The sequence below is a fragment of the Protopterus annectens genome, chromosome 4.part0 (genome assembly GCF_019279795.1).
Source record: "Protopterus annectens isolate FY-2018-M chromosome 4.part0, PAN1.0, whole genome shotgun sequence".
NCBI lineage: Eukaryota > Metazoa > Chordata > Ceratodontiformes > Protopteridae > Protopterus > Protopterus annectens.
In genome coordinates, this window is record NC_056733.1 from 472,553,515 (window position 1) to 472,572,429 (window position 18,915).

An 18,915-nucleotide genomic window follows, 5' to 3' on the forward strand; every position below is an offset into this window, starting at 1 on the left:
TTGTGTGTAACATATATTTTATGCAACTGTCAGGAATAAAGTCAATACACTGAATAAATTTTCTGCATAGCAATTTTTCTATTTTTTTTTCTCTTTAAATGACAATTTTTTTAATGCTCATGTTCAGGAAATGGAATATTTACCACACAAAGTATGCCATGGGATACAACAATTTAAAGTTTAACCAGTTATAAGGCCAGGAAGTTAATTGGCTCCAAAATTATTTTGTGACTCTAAATGCAATATAATTAAGCCCTGGTTATTCTGCATTACAAAACTACTGGATAAAAAATGGATTTACTGAATATCACCAAATATAAAGGAAAGGAAATAAATAGGATTCAAATATTTGGGTGTCCAGATGGGCCCTTCTCTCAGCTTCTAGCAACATCTGGTAAATATTGTAAGTAAGATGCACTTTCAGCTGCAAAATCTCTCAACAAAAAACAAATATTGCTTCCAAAAATCATAGTAAATGTAATACTGTCTGTACGGTACATTACAGAATTGGTGAGGCACATGATACATTTAAGAAACTCGGCAAAAGCATAAGCAAATTTATATTGGAAGCTTCTTTCAAGAAATACCAGTCTCCTTTCTACAGCAGATCTGTTGGCTACCTGTTGAGGGAGGCAAAGACCGAGATGATGTTTCATCTCATACATAAGCTAATCACCATAAAACGCTGCTACTAGTACTACTACTACTAGTACTATTACTACTACTGCTACTATTAGTACTATTAGTATTACTACTGCTACAACTTGCACTAGAACTACTACTACCTTCTAGTAGATTAATGGATAGGAGAGAATGTTCCAAGTTCTGCAACATGAGGAACTTCAACTACCTCAAGCTTCCTTACTATATGACCCTGAGCAAATCAATTCACCTCCTTTTGCTTCAGGGATTAATCCTGAAAGAGACATAACAGGTGAGCCCAGTGGAGATAACTGATCAACGAAATCATAAACAATCAAGTAAATGACAATTTCCCAAAGAAAAGTAATTATTGGTGACAAGTCTTCCTCGGTCACGATTCCTTAATTCTGAGACAGACTTCTTTCAGATATATTAATTATAACTGGCTACACAGCATTCAACGGGAAGGTCTAAATACCACTTGAAGAGAATTCCAGCTGTAAATTCCACAGGGCACAGCATTCAGAAGAGTTACAAGATGGAAAAGGTGGTGTGATTGGTCATGCAAAGTGTTGCTATAGGCTCAGCACACTGACTCTGCATGCACACCCTAATGACAGCTTCTGCTAATAATTGCAAGTCAGATGGGATCCCATGTAGAAGAATAGCTGAAAACCATGTGATGTGTGCTTTCTTTGAGGTATCCTGCTAACACTATATTTAGCTGCATTGTAAGTGATCATATTAAAGGAAATGTCAGAGATTATGAGAAACTCTTGTGAAGTATATTACAAAGAGAATTTATAATCTTAAAATGCTGTGAGAAGTCATGCAATCATTTAAGCTCTTTATATGCCACAGTGGTACGGCGGTAGCGTTGTTACCTCACAGCAAGAGGTTCTCCCGTTCGATTCTCGGCTTGGCTTGGGAGTGCCTTCTGTGTGGAGTCTGCATGTCCTCCCCGCGGTTGGGTAGCGTTCGAAAGACATGCTTGCATAAATGGGCGTGCCTTTGTTGAAGGGTGGGCGTCGAGCTGGCACCTCGGCATTTTGTAAAAATCTACTGCTAATCATTAGCGGACCGGAATTCCGCTGTGGCAACCCCTTACCGGGAAAAAGCTGAAAGACAAACAACATTATGTGGCTGAAAGCATTAAAAAAAGCATAATTCTGAAGAAGTTTTTGATTAGCACAATTAATAGAATGTAAGGATTCTACAAAAAAATTGAAATAAAACAACCTTATTATACCAAAATCACTGAACATTCGATTTTTTTTTCTTTTCTGACAATATATTAAGATGTGGTAACTGTTAACAATTGACTGTATTCATTAGAAGGGGAGCTTATATTCAAGATACCTAAATATGTGTGTGCCTGTGTGTGCAGGTGTGCACATGTAGTATAGAACCTTCCTCTGCCCTCCATGCAGCAAAACTGTGGTTAGTTGACCTCTCCTAAATCCACATGTATAGCTAATATTTGCTTATTGGACTAAGAGTCTGAAGAAGATCAATTGTACATTAGGTATGTACAGACCTTCTTGAGCATTCACAGAATTTTAAAATAATAAAAACAAACAATAAACTGTAGAAAAAAAGGACATTTCAGCATTAAAAGAAATTCAGCAATGAATATTTTAAATATGGTAACATAATTTAACTGTTTACAATTTGTAAAATCAAGGACTGAAATATCAAGTGATACTTAAGCCCAAACCAGAAGGCAGAGTAATGCAAAAAAAAAAAAATTTTGCAGGCAGACTGCATTCGCCACAGCACCACAGCTTATATGTTCTTACTTGAATATTTCACAAACTTGGGAAGAGTGTGCCTGTTTTCCAAAGCTGTGTGACCCCTGAGCATAAGTAAATGGTAATTATCTGATGCCTCTCCAACTACTTTCTAGTTCTCACTAAAGGATCACTCAATATTTTATTTATTTATTGTTTACTTGATTGTTGATTGGGTAGGTGGGTTAGTCCAAGGACCCTTTTCAGTGAAGATATCAGCCATAATGTAATGACAGTAACATTTGCAAATAAAAATAAGGATACGCACATTCATATAACTTAACACAATGTATTTACAAATACGCATTAGAGATGCAACTGTGATCGACAAATAAAAAGATTTTATTATACATAATGAAAGTATATGATTTCATGAATACATACCTGTGCTCGCCCCTTAAAAAGATTGTACCCAGACTGCAGAAACAATCCCATTTCATCAGCTTCTACTGAATGTACATGTTCCAACAAGTAATCAAATGTTTGTTTGGTCCATTGCCTGCAAAATAAATATATATAAAAAAAATCTAGAAACACTTTTTATGATAATACTGGCCATATTTCGGCAAGTACTTACTAAATCTAAGCAGAATAATTTGACATATCCCTCTGTGTCATTATACTCCTCCCACAGCTAGTGACCCACATGCAGGAGATTTGTACATGGGTGAGGAACTGACTAGTAGGAAGGTGAGCTTTCCCTTGTTCCGTAATACTCATCAAGGGTGAAGACAACAAGGTTAGTGTGACTGAGCCCAAATTCCCAAGACAAACTCTCTAATCATGGCTTTTCATATGAAACCACCACTGGTGCAGTTTATAGTTGTGCACCTGCAAATTTCTCTTCAATCTGAGATTATGTGACCATGGGTTTAGTATATGTAAGTAATGGTGGTATAGTTAACAATGTCCCTAGCATGGATGATTTGTATTGATTATTTCTCCTGTAAAAAAATCATTTAAGAAAAATGTCTCACCAAGTTGATAGTATAACCAGTTGTTTCATCCAGGTGAACCTTCCTGGATTAGTTACCTGATAAAACATGGAAGAAACACTTTCTTTTCTCTCCTTTCTCTCTGTCTGTCTCTCTCTCTCTCTCTCTCTCTCTCTCCCCTCTCTTGGGGGAGAAGGCAAAAACGTACTGTAGTATTCACCTCATAAAGCATATTACATCTATAATGCAGTACACAAACTGCCATCAGCAAGAAACTCTGATATATTTGAGGCATAATGTTTAAATGGCTCAGGACAATGCTGGAATCATGAAATAGAAGTTCTGATTTATGAAACTGAATTATGTTTTCAATCTTTTATTTTTATCAGAGTGTTTGGTGGAGCATACCTGACCTCCAAAACTGCAAATGTTACTATTTTTATTTCCACAGTTTGTTATTAATTAGTAGTTTATTCCCTTTTCATTATGTTATAACAATATCATAACTGTCACAGCATGGCGTTTGTGTAATATGCTGGCCATGCAAAACTCATCCATGTATATTTTATTTAGGAATACTAGAATGTGTTATGTTTGCCCATTTGCCTAGAAATTGTATTTTTGTTATTTTTTTTCACTTTATTCCAAACACTGATCATTTAACACATTTGATTTCAAAGTATGTCATGCTTTCTTCACCACACTATAGTAACATTTATCATATGTCTTATATACATAGTACACTACATAAACTTTGCATAGCATAGTCTAACAGGTAAATGCTCAAAAAATGAAGAAGAAACAAAAGAACCCTTAGGATTCATTAATGCCAACACTAAGTGTATACTCGGTGTACACCGTTCTGAGTGAACAGACAACACAAGCACAATTCACACCTTCTTCCTCCTGATTTAGTTTTCCTACTCATTTTCTTGCAGCTTTAAGTACTGATGGGGATTCATAAAGGTTACCACAAAGTATAGACTGTATGTACACTTAGTGTAATCCTTCTGGGTGACTAGAAAGTATAAAAAATGTGATTGGGATGTTCTTGAATACAGATTGTGTAAACTTAGTGTAAGTATTATGGAATCACAGCCCAAGGTCTTTCTTTCTAGATTTTTTAAACCCTCTTAACTCACAAAGCAAGAAATGCAACTGTTTAAGGTAAAAGGCATTTTTCACATAACTTTCTTACTTACTCATTTTTATATTTTACTAGTATAATATTGAATACAGATCAATGATTCAGAAAAATAAAAAAATCGATCAATATTCCTAAATTCTTGTCTACACAATTTATAACTATGCCAAAGTTTATGCTCATTGGATTAGTGTTAATGGATTCTGCTCTCCAATGACTAAAGAATAGCTTAATCCACTAAGATTACTATTCTCAGCCACTTGTGTTTAACTATAAGTGCACAAGGTGAATATCCTGCCCCAAGAGCCAAAAGCTAGGGTCTTCATGCCCAGGGAGAAATTGACATGACGCTAATGGTCGGCACTCAGGGAATGACATCTCTGGAACTGATCACTATAAGACCTTTTCTGTTGGGCTGGAAGCACAGTGACACAGCTGATAGCATTGTCACTTCATAGCAAGATGTTCCCTGGTTTGATTCTTGGCTGGGGTGCCTTCTGTGCAGAGTCTGCATGTCCTCCCTATGTTTGTACATGTTTCCTCTGGGTGCTCCACTTTCCTGCCACATTCCAAAGACATGCAGTAGATGAATTGGACACTTTAAAGTGGTCATAGGTGTGAGTGTGCATGCAAGTGTGTAGTTTGGAAGAACTACTGCGACAAGGCTAGCCACCTGGTGGTGTAAAACCTTGGTTCTAGATGATTTCACTGTTCAAGTAACACCCTGACCTGATCTGTGCAAAAAAATGGGAAAAGAGGTTGTGGGCGAATGTTCTAAGGGATGAATATTACCATTGATGACTCATTTTATAATATGTGAATGTTAGTATAGGAATTTCTGAAAGTCATATAATGCTTCTAAGATTTGCTTCCATTTTTCATCTGGGATTGATATGTCTAGGGATGTGGCCCATTTATGACTTTTTGAATCTACTTCCACAAGTTGTAAAATAGTACAATGATCACAAAGCATGGAAAGAGTACCCCTTTGATATACTCTCATCTGAAACAATCTTCTCAGGTATTGTGACAATGTTCCCTTTATATATTGCACTGAACAGTCTAGTTTGAGGAAGTGGTACAATGCCCTAATTTGAAAATATTGCTATATTCTGAAAGTACCTGTTCTTATTTTATACTTTTTCTTAATTCCATTTGTGGTGGGGTGGACTGGTGATTTTTAAAGCCCCACATCAACTTATAAAAACTAGCTAGGTATGGGCCTTAAGGGGGTGCCAGCCCCTCCTTCCTAATGGGATTAACATGAAATACAGTATAAAACCAGAATAGCCACCAGTATGCTTCTGTAGATGACATTGTGATCTGTAGTGAGAGTAGGAATCAGGTTGAGGAGACTCTGGAGAGGTGGAGATATGCTCTAGAGAGCAGAGGAATGAAGGTCAGCAGGGCTAAGACAGAATATATGTGTGTAAATGAGAGGGAGGGTAGAGGAATGGTGAGGATGCAGGGAGTAGAGTTGGTAAAGGTGGACGAGTTTAAGTACTTGGGATCAACAGTTCAGAGTAATGGTGAATGTGGAAGAGAGGTGAAGAAGAGAGTACAGGCAGGGTGGAATGGGTGGAGAAGAGTGTCAGGCATGATTTGTGACAGACGGGTACCAGTAAGAGTGAAAGGGAAGGTCTACAAGAGGGTAGTGAGACCAGCTATGTCATATGGGTTGGAGACAGTGGCATTGACAAAAAGGCAGGAGTCAGAGCTGGATGTGGCAGAGTTAAAGATGTTAAGATTTGCACTCGGTGTGACTAGGATGGATAGGATTAGAAATCAGTATATTAGAGGGTCAGCTCATGTTGGACAGTTTGGAGACAAAGCAAGAGAGACGAGATTGCGTTGGTTTGGACAAGTGCTGAGGAGGGATGATGGGTATATTGGGAAAAAGATGCTAAGGATGGAGCTGCCAGGTAAGAGGAATAGAGGAAGGCCTAAGATAAGGTTTATGGACGTGGTGAGAGAGGACATGCAGGCGGTTGGTGTGACAGAGCAAGATGCAGAGGACAGGAAGAAATGGAAAGAGATGATCCGCTGTAGCGACCCCTAACGGGAAAAGCCGAAAGAGAATGATGAAGAGAATGATGATGCTTCTGTACAATGAGGAGTAGAATCTCATCATGAAACACAATTCACAACTTAATTATAAAACAGTGCAGATACACCCTAATTAATGTGGAGCTATTATAACTACCACAACAAAATTATTTTAACGTTGATGTGTGAAAGAATTGATAAGACTGCACTATACTGTAACTGGAAACACTGAAATGAGACTCAGAACGAATGTCTTTATCTGTTAATTACCCAAACTCGTGCTGAACAGGTGCCAGTCTCTCCTTTACAGACCAAGTCTTGTGAACTTTTCAGAATGAATTCTCAAAACACTGTAGTTCATTCAATAAGGCTTTATTAGATGTTCCCAATATCTGAACACTGTCTTCATTAACAGTGCTGATGAATAATATCCAAAGTTGCTGCACATCGTATTCTGATTGTCCTGAACAACATAAACTAAAATAATAATAGTCTTTATTTGACCTGTCTTTTGTACTCAAGCTCGCGTGCCTGATTTGTAGCTTAATCTTTTTTGCAGTGACAGGTTGAGTAAACTAACTAACCTTAACTGAACTGCTATCCTGAACACAACATATTATATTGCTTCAGTCCAGTAATTTTCCTTGGCAAACCGCATTCACTCCCCCTAACCTTGGTCTCAGGCTTTATCTCGTATGTGCTTATTTAATATTTTATTAACATTCTGTAGCTGGCAAAATTGTATCTTTCCCTTGAGAAAAGAACATTCTGTATTTTCTACACAGTTTATGCTTATCTTTCCTTTCTAATAAACTGTCTCTCATGCTTGACCAGCAAGGTTATTCTTTCCTTCTGCTTAACTGTCTTTTATGCATAAATGAAACACAATTTCTAGGCCTATTTTACCTTTAGCCTGTCTAATAACTACTTTAAAACGAAAGTCCCCAATCTAACAATGTGATTAGGTGAGTATGTGCAATTCAATGCCATGAGCAGCACATAGTTACACAAATCATTTAAGGGTTACCTGCCACACAATATACTACACATTTTCTCACAGCACTGAACACACATGGCCTCATAAAAAGCCACAAATGCAGGAAACAGCAGTCGGGAGCAATGCCAGACAAATAACATTTTTGAGCAAGATTTACACATACAAAGTATAAAAAAAGATTAAGTAGCGGACAGCAGATGCATCATAAGAACCTTTTCTTGTGGAGGGGATGCTATAAACCTCTTATTTTCACTTTTATGGTTAGAGAGATAATCCTGATAAATGTATGGGTGGACAGCAACATGATTAGTGATCATTGCTCGAGCTTTGTTCCAGTCAGGTAAAACTAATATTATGAAATCTTCTGCCCTAAAGTAACTTCCTTGACAAGTAATGCAGCACAAAAAAAAAAAAAAACAAAGAAAAAAATGGAATGAGTTTTCTTGTTGCATTCTAGTAAATGGTGAAGTACTGATTTAAATATATGGTATCACTTAAATTCTGAGACTCTAAAGTGTGGGTCACTGAATAGTGAGACTAAATGTACTAAAATGGGGACCAACATGTACTGAGTCTGAGTCAGATATGTCTTGGAGCATTCTATTTTCTGCAAGATAGGGCAATCTCAGTGTTAGTATATATCTACATAACAGAGGTGATGGGTGAAGGGAAGGTTTGCTCCCTTTAAAAACTAACTTTAAAAGTAAACAGAGAGTTGACATTCATTGTTCTCCTTTAGTTTCACTTTATGCTTTTCACAGTTCCAGGACTCACAATTATGGGTCTTGTAATTATAACAGGGGACCAAATATACCCTTCACGGTCATCATTTCAGGATCAAGAGTACCTCTGGAAGATGGTATATGGTCATCTACCATACCTCTCTGTCCAAAACACATAGACACACACACACACGTGCACACACACACACACACACACACACACACACACACACACACACACACACACACACACACACACACACACACACACACACACACACACACACTTGTAACTCCATATACATGTGAGTGCACAATCCCCCCACACCAAATGTTCTTACATCCCAGGCAGTTTATTGTCTGTCCTGACCCTCTACTCACATCCATAGTTATCACACCAATTTAAAGCCAATGTTTGTCTTTTCAGCTTTTTCCCGGTAAGGGGTCGCCACAGCGGAACTCCAGTCCGCTAAAGATTGGCAGTAGATTTTTACGAAATGCCGAGGTGCCAGCTCAACGCTCAACCTTCAACAAAAGCATGCCAATTTACGCACACATGTCTTTTGAACGCTACCCAACCACGGTGAGGACATGCAGACTCCACAAAGAAGGCACTCCCAAGCCATGCTTTGAATCGAATGGAAGAACCTCTTGCTGTGAGGTAACAACGTTACCGCCGTACCACCGTGGCTACACACCAATTTACCCAATTTAAAGCCAATAATGAAGCTTAATCCCAGTATTCAGTATCTACCATGTACTTATTGAGTAACTTTCATGTGATACTGACTGCAAAGGTAATGGCAAGGATAAACCAGTCTTAGCAAATTCATATATTTATTTATTTATTTTACATTTGTTGACCGGGAAAGTCCGACTGAATATATGTCCATTTTCAGTGGAAGCCTGGGGAGAAAAGCTCCAAATACAGAAATGAAATTTTGAAAACATAGTTAAAAAGGATTTTTGACTATTAAGACTCAACTTAAACTTTAAACATAACTAATATACATATTTTTTACAAGCACATTCATACAGAATAATATAACACAGAGAGTTATTACATAGCTAAACAAAAATTCCTTAGGAATAGTTAAAAAAGGGAAATAATCAAAGCAAGAGGAATTCAGTACCAGTAGACTTAAAAATGAGAAGCAAAAGGGAGACAGTGTCAGTCAGGATTTGAGCATGGACATAGCCATTGTGATTTTAGGAAGGTTTTAAGTTGTTGTTTGAAAAGAGGAGTGGATGTCAGGGATGTTAGTTCTCTTGGAAGTTTGTTCCATGGGATACCAATCGAGTTAGTAAATAGGCAGTCCCCAGATTTGGATGTCTAAAAGACATTTAGATTAAAAGCTCTATCCTTTACTCTGTCTCCTACCTATTATTAAGGGTATGACCTAAGCCTGACCTACAAGGCATTCACAAATCCAGCCCTGGTGGGGCTCCACAAAGAGACTAGTCACCAGGGGAGACTCCAAAGGGTTGGTTCTGTGCTGGAACCTCTCCTGTTTGGCATCTACTTTTCTGTAGTAAAAGTCAGTACCAAAGGGCTCTGGTTAAGTTTGCAGATGACTGCAAGCTAGGAGCAATCAGTGAATCCTAAAATGATTTATCCATCCTGCAGGAAGGATTGTCCCAAATAAATAACCAGTGCCAAAATCATTGACCGAAACTAAATGCAAAAAAATGCATTACTGTATCCTTTGGGAAGTCATCTACCAGAGTGAACTCCCCCACTTATAACACTCCCCTAAACATTGACCCAGTTGTTCAGGATTGAGGAACCTATGTGGACAGTGATCTAACTTTTGACCAACATGTACCCATTGTTGAAACAAAGTCTTTCTTAATTGCACAGCTTATAAACAAAGGGCTTATGTCTCTGTCTACTCACCCCTCATTAAATATAATGCCCCCTTTGTATCTGTCCAGATACATGCAACAACTAGAACACCTACAGAGATACCTTACTAAAAGGATACAATGCCTAAAAAACATGTCCTACATGGATCGCCTCAAAGCCCTGTCACTTCATTCGGTATCCAACAGACTGCTAAGAGGTGTCCTGTATCTGGCATACAAGGCATCCTCTGACCCAATACTGATGGATTTACTGCACATCAGCAAGTCAAATGGTATCAGAAAGAGTTGGCCTAGGGATTTGTAATATCAACAGAATGGTTTGGAGGGACAGGTATATCTTGCAGACTATACTGCTGCTCTGGAACAGGCTCCCTATCCACATAAAACAAAATTCATTCACCCATACTCAAGTGCAACTTGGATCTATAGATAGGAAACAGAAAATTTACCCCAGGACTGCCCCCTGCAGTATTAATGGACAAAGGCAGCTCCTAAATGCTTTATCCCATGCATGGGTCCCTCAAATTATCTATGATATGATATAAAATAAAAAGTATTCCAGCACCATGATAACCAGTATAAATAATTATTGATACCAAAATAAAACCCCAAAAGGCTTTAAAGCTTAATTTATGCTCACAATTGCATGTTATATATATTCTGAGCTGGGATGTGTGCTTGTTCAGTGTTTGTGTTAAGGGGGAGTGGTTTGAGTAAGCAGTTCTCACTGCCCTAAGAAAGGAAATGATGTCACTGTGCTTTAGTATTTAAAATGCCTTTTATTGACTTAAATTGTATCTGATGAAGTTCTTGTTTTAACTTTGGGACGAAAGCGCTTATTTTGTGGAGAATAAATAGTTTTGTGGATTTCTACTTCTGGTCTGCACTGTGTTTGCCTTTTCAAATAGTTATTGAACTGCGCTAGTATTACACTTTCACCAAATTGCCTTCTTCAGGCAAGTGTAATACTAGTGCAGTTCAATAAATATTTATACTGATTATCATGGTGCTGGAATACTTTTCATTTTATATTTAATTCCAGTTAGTCTTTTTGGCTTTATCTGAGTGGTGGAACTTTTCTTTTTATCTATGGTATGATCCCAGTTATTCTCCTTGGGGGTAATAAATAATTATTGACCATGGGGTGAGTAAGTGCAATCTAGAACCAAACAGGATAGGTCAATTGGGTTCCTATTACATGATTGAATGCTAGAAATAGCGAACTCTGATTTGTCGAACCCAAATGCACGAAACCATAGAATATCAAAGGAACGGATCAGTGAATTTTCTTCCCAGGAAATAAAATTTGGTGAGCCGTTCTCTGGACTTTGCGGTTTTCTTCACTGTGGTGCGATCTCGGAGTTGGTATATTTAAGGTGGGGGTGTGGGGGCGAAGCCCTTCAATTTATGTTGCCTCTACATTCTTTTTTTTTTTTGATCAGCCTGATCCGTTCCTTCGACATTTTGTGGTTTTGTGCATTTGGATTCGATAATAGATCGTTTGCTATTTCTAGTGTTCGATCATATAATATGAACCCAGGTTAGTTTGAGCACAAAAAGGGAAACAGGCTAGGCCTAAAATGACCCACAAGGGCAGCTAACACAGAACTTACCTATGAATCTATGAACTAAAACTCTTTATGCATAAGTATATTACTTTTCACGTGTGACAACAATACAATGTTGCTTTTGCTGCTCTAAAATCATGTGTAATATTTAATTCAAAAATGGAAAATTTAAAAAAAGCATAAGTATTCAGGGAAAATATTACTAATATGATGATCTAATGATGCATGTATTAAAATAGAAATACTATTGTTATTGGTGTAATGGAAAAGAACTATGACACCTTTCTTACACAACTGCATTGAAAAAAAATATTGCTAGCATTTCAGTTAGATTTACTATGAAAGATCACTTCCAACAACATCAACAAAGAGAAAATCACTTGTACATACTCTAAAAACTAAAACATCAAAAGCATAAAACATGTAGCATACAAAGAGTAACAAAACACACAAAATTCTGCTTTAGAAATGGCGTCCTGTCACCCCTGATGCAGTAGAGCCCCCCACATTCCAGATTTCTTGAGGAATATCAGCTTCTGAAGACAGCACATGCTTCCTAGCTAGATGTCGGAGATGTGCACAAGTACGTACTCATGGTGGGTCCAGTATATTAGGTGTACTCTTCTGATAAAGAAGGAGAGGCATTAGGAGCATAGAAAAAATCTCCAAACCTCTACTGGTTAATTGGTGTAATCCCTGATTCTTATCTCCCTCACCCTGTTCTCTACACTTCAAGAAGTACAGGTTAATAGAGGATAGAGATTTAATGAACACAGCAGGTAGAGGACAAAAAAGTGATTAAAAATCTACAACCTAGTTTTCAATCTAAGGACAGAGAAGTGGGAAATTAACAAAACTTCTTAGGCACAATATAAAATAATATGACTTTAAACCAGAAAACTTAAAATGTATTCTACTCTGTGTAAAATAAACAAGAATTCTGTAAGTGGTGTGACTTCTTGGAAGCAAGACAGTTCTGTCAAGATACACATGTTCCTCATTTATGGTTAAACACATTCCTATAAAATTTAGTAGATGTGGCCTATCTCCTAAGATTTCATAGCTTGTCATGGGAAGTGAATGATCAACATTACCTCCTAGAATCAGATGCCATATTCATCCTTTACTATCCTTAACAAATGTAACCAGCCCATGGGAAGTGGGAATTCAACCCTTAAATGTACTCCACAGACTCAGACTAAGACTTTGAAGAAACAATAAAACTCCAAGTGATACTCTCTCTTTATAAAAGTAAAGGCCTCATTAAGGGTTCCCAACTTGTCATGTTCCTTAGACTTGTAAATAGCACCCACAGAAAGTGTTTATGCAGTGCCTGAAGCTAAAGGAGTTACTTCAGATTTGTAATATTCAAGATAATACATAAAATATTTGTACTAAATCACAGTATTTATCATGCCAAAAATGTATAATTTCTTAAGAAAAATAAAGAGTGTAATTGACAATATTGTAGCATACCATAGATACATCACTTATTAAAATGTCACATCATCTGAAACGCTGTTTCTGAAAAAATGGTATTTTCTTCAGGGTATCAAAGGAATTATTTTAATAAAATGCTTCTATTTAACCGAAAGCACATGAGATGGTGCAGGGAATAGAAATATGCTTAAAATATTTACTAGAGAAAGCTCTTTCTCTCAGAATACTGCTTTTGTCCAGTCATTTACTGCAAATTATAAAAAATATGTTTAAGTTTACTTGGTTTGTACTGGCTCTGTGACATAGAAGAATGGAGTCCTGGCTACAACTTACAATAGGTCAGCAGCCTGAGTACCAGATGAACTGGCTGGATAGAGAGAAAGGAACAATAGGGCTTAGCCTACTCATGGATAGGGATACATGTCAAAATGCAGAATGTGGGCTGACTTGATGAATGGGTACATCTCCTTAAAAAGTATCAGGGCGATACCTCTCAGCTGTCCTGATTTTCTCAAGGACTTCCCTGATTTTATCTCAAAGCCTTGCTCTGCCCCTCCTAATCCCTCCTAAAACTGGTGATTTGGAGAGAAAAGGTAATGGATTAGACTTAATAAATAATTAGAATCATTAGAGTTATAAACTGAAGATACATGTTAACTCACATTCTCTTATTCTGTCAACTTTTCAAGTTAATGCTACTAATGTCTTTTAAAAGTGTCCCTGATGTGGGACATTTGTCACTGAATATTTTTTGATTTGTCACTGACACTGGATATAAGAGGTAGAGAGTTATAAGCATGGCTTCTCCGAAGTTATTATAGCTTTGGAAGTGGGTAGCCACCCTTAAACCATCCTCTGTATACCCATCCTTAAGAATGTTTTGGCATACAGCGGAATTGATAGGGCAGTATGATGTAAGAAAAAAAAATCATGATGGCTGCCTGTACGAAGATCACACAATCCTATAACCACAGTGGTGGAGTAGATATTTAGCTAGCACAGGGAGAAAAAAAGATGAGACAAAGGACTGGCCAGAACAGTAATGCCATAGCAATATAAACACTAGAAATGTGTTAGTAAAACATAACATCTGTGCAGCAGAACTTTATACAACACAGTTAAATAAGAATAACAGTACTGCAGTCTGGAACATCAAAACAAATAGTTTGTAGTATGGTAGAATATCAGTGCCACAGCAATATGACATTTATTTATTTATTTATTTTAACATTTGGTAACCGGGTTAGTCCAACTGGGTTCTAAGTAGCCCTTTTTCAGCGGAGACCCAAGGAGAAAAGCTCCAACTACAAGTATCACAAGCAGTTAGGGTACATATACAAACAAGTCAAAAATCACAATATGGAATAACAAACAGTAGTATAATCTTGTTTAGATAAGTTACATATACACATATAGTGAGGATATGGTACAGTGTTTAAGCTAATAAAAATATTGTTAATAGCATAACAATGCCATCAAAGAAAAAGGAGTAGAGCAAATGGGTGACATTATACAGGTAGGAAAAGAGTAGACATTGGGAGAGAAAAGAAAAAAGTGTGAGTGAGAGAATAAACATGAGCAACAGGGTGCGCTTATAGAGGTAGGAGAAAGATAGAAATTAGGAGAGAAAAGAGAAAAAAAGAAAAGTGTGTGTGAGAGAGAAGCATGATGCAGGAGGCACTATGAAGATAGTTTAGGTTGGGTTTTGGCAAGAGCACTCCCAAGAAATTTGGAAGTAAGTTTTTAGTTCCCTTTTAAAGCTGACACTTTTACTAATGGAATGAAGGGACAGGGGTAGTTTATTCCAAGAATTGGCTACAGCATAGCTGTACAGCACTTTGCCCATGTTTTTGTCAAGTGTGTGTACCTGAAGAAGGTGTTGTTTTGAGTTTCTGAGTTCACATTTGGGTACATATTGTGTTACAAGATTGGCTAGGGCAGGGCATGAAGAAAGGCTAGTAAGTATCTAATGAGTAATTTGCAGCTGAGGTTGTAGCAGTAGATGAGGTAGCTCAGGCCACTGTAAAGTTTTTAATGCAAGACACTGGTGAGATTTCTAGGGAGTATTTGTGGCAAATCTAGCAATTTTATTGTAAGTACATTCAAGTTTAGCTAGGAGATTGTTCTGGATGTGGGTAAGGATAGGAGCAGCATAGAGAAGAGAAGGGAGAAGGAGTGTCTGTTCCAAGGCTGGCCTAGCTTTTACTGAGAGAAACTGTTTGTTTCTATACAAAAGACCAAGTTAATGGTGAGTTTTCTTTTACAGTATTGAGGATATGTTAGGTCCAATTTTAGTTGATCATCGATAGTTACACCGAGGAACTTAGTATGTGAGTCAACTGAGATTATAGTGCTGTTGAGGGATGCAATGGAGAAGTTTGGTTTAAGAGGTTTGAGGGTTTGGGGTAGGAAGAGGAGTAGCTTAGTTTTTTAGGGTTCAAAAGGAGCTGGTTAGTTCTAAGCCACTTTTCAACTGAGTGCAGAGATTGTTGAGTGAGGCTGTGAAGGCTTTGCATACTGTCTGAGGTACTGATTATGGTAGAGTCATCCGCATATTGTATTAGTATAGAGTGGGGACAGGAGGTGTGAAGGTCAATGATGAATATGTTGAATAAAAGGGGACCAACAATAGAGCCTTGGGGAACCCCAGGTTTGACTGGTAGGAAGGGGGAAGTGGATGTTTCCCATTTGACAGCTTGGAAACAGTTAGACAGGTAGCTAGCAAACCAAGAAGTAGCAGATTTAGAGATGTTAAGATTGATGAGTTTGTTTAAGAGGATGGCATGAGAAACTGTATCAAAAGCTTTGGATAGGTCGAGGAAGAGAGCAGATACAAGTTCATTTTCATCCCTAGCTTGGGCAATGGTACGGGTAAAAGATATGAGAGCAGTAGATGTACTATGTGAGGGACGGAAACCATGTTGAGTTGGGATTAGAAGATTTTCCTGAAGGAGAAAGTTGAAAATTTGTTTGTGTACACACTTTTCAAGAATTTTAGAGAGGGGAGAGAGAATGGCAATGGTTCTGAAATTGAAGGGATCATTGAAGTTACCACCTTTGTGGAATGGTATAACAAAGAACTTCTTCCATATATCTGGGACTGTATTTTCTTTTATGGACCTGTTGATTAAGACAGAGATAGGATATGTGATGGATTTTGCTGCATGTTTAAGGCAAAGGGGTGGTAGATTGTCTACAGATGGGGAACAGGGTTTTACCTTCCTAAGTAGAGTTCTAATGAAAGAAGTTGGGACAGGTAACAGTGAGAAGAATGTAGAGAGGGAGGAAGGAGAAGTTCAGTTGGTGTACTGGGTTCCAGGTTTAGTAAGTTTCTCTGTAGTCTCAATAAAGAAGTAGTTAAGTGAGGTGGCAGTTTCAAGTGATGATTTATTGGGGTATGGATTCAGAGATCATGGGTTTCCAGGAGATAGATGTTTGTTGGCAGAAGACCAGAACTTTTTGGGGTTATAATAGGGGCTGCTGAGGGATGTTTGATAATAGTTCTTTTTTTTTTGTAGTGGGACTTATTTTTTTGTTAGATTACGAAGTTCTCTGTAAGAGTTAAGGTCAGATAGGGTGGTACTTTTTTTCCAGGCCTTCCAGGCTTTATCTCTGTTGGCTGTGAGGGAGCAAGTAGTGCCACTTAGTCAAGGAGCATATTGAGATTAAACTCTAATTTCTCTAGGGGGGCAAGGGAGTCCAGGATTTCCAAGGAGATTTTGTTTAAAAGAAGAACAGCATCTTCAAATGGCAAAGAATAGAGTATGGACAAGTCTACTGAGGAGAGCAGTTGGTTCAAGGTGTCACGATGGAATTTAGATAGATTATGGGAGACTTTATATTGGTGAGTTTTCAGAAGGCTAGGAGAGTGTCTTATTACAGAGGTGGCAAGGTGATCACTGAGTTTGTCAGCTTGAGTAGTGGGGTTATGGTAATTATAGGGGTTGGATACAAGTATCCAGTCGAGTATAGTAGCAGAAGAGTAATTTTTGAATAGGTGAGTGGGGGTAGTAATAAGTTGGGAGAATCTGTATAAGTTTATGTGGGAGGTGGGAGAGTTGGTATTAAGTATATTGAAATCAATATTAACGTCCCCTAGTATGATAGTTTCATGAGTTAAAGACTGAGAAAACCAGTACAGGATCTGTTCTAATATGGTAATGTTGTTACCTGGGGGAATGCAGATGGCTGCTATAGTGAATGTCTTGTGTTGGTTTATGTTACAGTTTACTAACAATATCTCAGCAGGTTTAAAATCTGGTATAGAAATTGGGATGGGGGATATAGAGAGGTGGTTGGAGTAGAGAATAGCAATCCCACCTCCCCTTTTTCTTTCGCTGTCATACCTATAGATACTGTAACCAGGCGAAGTATTTCTCAGTTAGCTATGTGGGCCTTTAGCCAAATTTCTGACAAGATTAGGATGTCAGGTTTATAGTAGGAGATCCACTATTGAAGTAGGATCATTTTATTTACACCACTTTGTATGTTAAGTGCAATCAATGATAGAGATTTGGAGGATGAGGTACTAGGAGTGATGGGTGAGGCATTAGTTGAAAGTGCTAAGGATGTGTTAGTAAGATCAGGAAGTAGTTTGTTAGGTCCAGGATTAGGGTGGATGTCACTTGATAGAAGAATGCTAGTGAAGTGATGTTTTCTGAGATAAGAGTCAGTAAATGCTATCAGTAGCTTGATTCTAAGTACAGGATGTGGGTTAGGTTTGAAAAGTATCTTAACTTTATGCAGGGAGGCAGAGGTAGAGGTGAGAATAAAAAGAGAAAGATGTATGGAGGAAAAGTGGGGGTAACAAGTTGGCTGCATCTGCTATAGTAGGAGTTGGGTTGTTGTAAGAGAGAGTGTTGTGATATGTGGTTAATATAGATAGAAAAAAGACAGCAGGAGTAAGGAGAAAGAGGAGTATCCAATTATAAGGGCTGGTCATGATTAATGTGAGAGTAAAGTATGACTGAGGAGTTTAGGGGTGGAGGGTGGGAAGGGGAGGGGAGATAATTAGAGAGGCATAGAAAGCAGTAAATGGAGAGATGATGTAGGATGGGGAGAAGAGTACAAGTGTCAGTGGACTGCTGTGATTGGTAGGGAGGAGTTGTGATGTATAAATGTAACTGAAATGTGGGTGGGTGTAAATGGGGTAGGGTAAGGGATGAAGTGAGCAAGAGTATAAGTGAGGGGGAATGAAGCAGGCAGGAACCAGGCCAGCAAAACACTGATAACAGCAAAAAAAAATCAACAATTGCAAGTATGCGCAGAAAAATAGATTTAGAGTTGAAATGAGAATTTGGCTTTATTTAGGGAAAAAGTCACATAATTATTTCCAAACTGTACATCATATAACTTTAATGGTAAAAAGCCTGAAAATAACACATGGCCTCAGAAGACTTGTACCATGCTTAATAGCATAATGATAATGATTCCATGTAGGATGAAACTGGTGATTGTGGTATCTGTGCTGTAACAAGTAACTATTTTCAATTGCTGTATTTTTTCTTTACTTATAAAGTAAAGGTGCAGCTCCTTAGCATCTGAAGCCATTAGGTAACATTTTAGATGATTTTCTAATACAATTATCACATAGTTCTTAAGAAAAGCATTATATACATTTTATGCTTCATTAAAAGAAAATTCTACAGTAAAACTGAAAATATATATTTTTTCATCATATCCTGATGTTCTGTATGGCACTAACATTTTGAAATTCCACTGCTTCTTATACCCAAAAATAACCATCACAGAAACTACTGTAACAA

At 37.7% G+C, this 18,915-nt stretch overlaps 1 protein-coding gene across 4 annotated transcripts in view; it reads right to left on the minus strand.

The window, feature by feature from the left end:
- DAO (D-amino acid oxidase) overlaps window positions 1-18,915 on the minus strand; it is a 297,399-nt gene that overhangs the window by 141,543 nt on the left and 136,941 nt on the right. For all 4 annotated transcript variants that reach the window (XM_044068397.1, XM_044068398.1, XM_044068396.1 and 1 more), the window contains one exon: window positions 2,817-2,931. In XM_044068397.1, coding sequence (XP_043924332.1) covers window positions 2,817-2,931 — 115 coding nt within the window. The remainder of the gene's footprint in view (window positions 1-2,816; window positions 2,932-18,915) is intronic.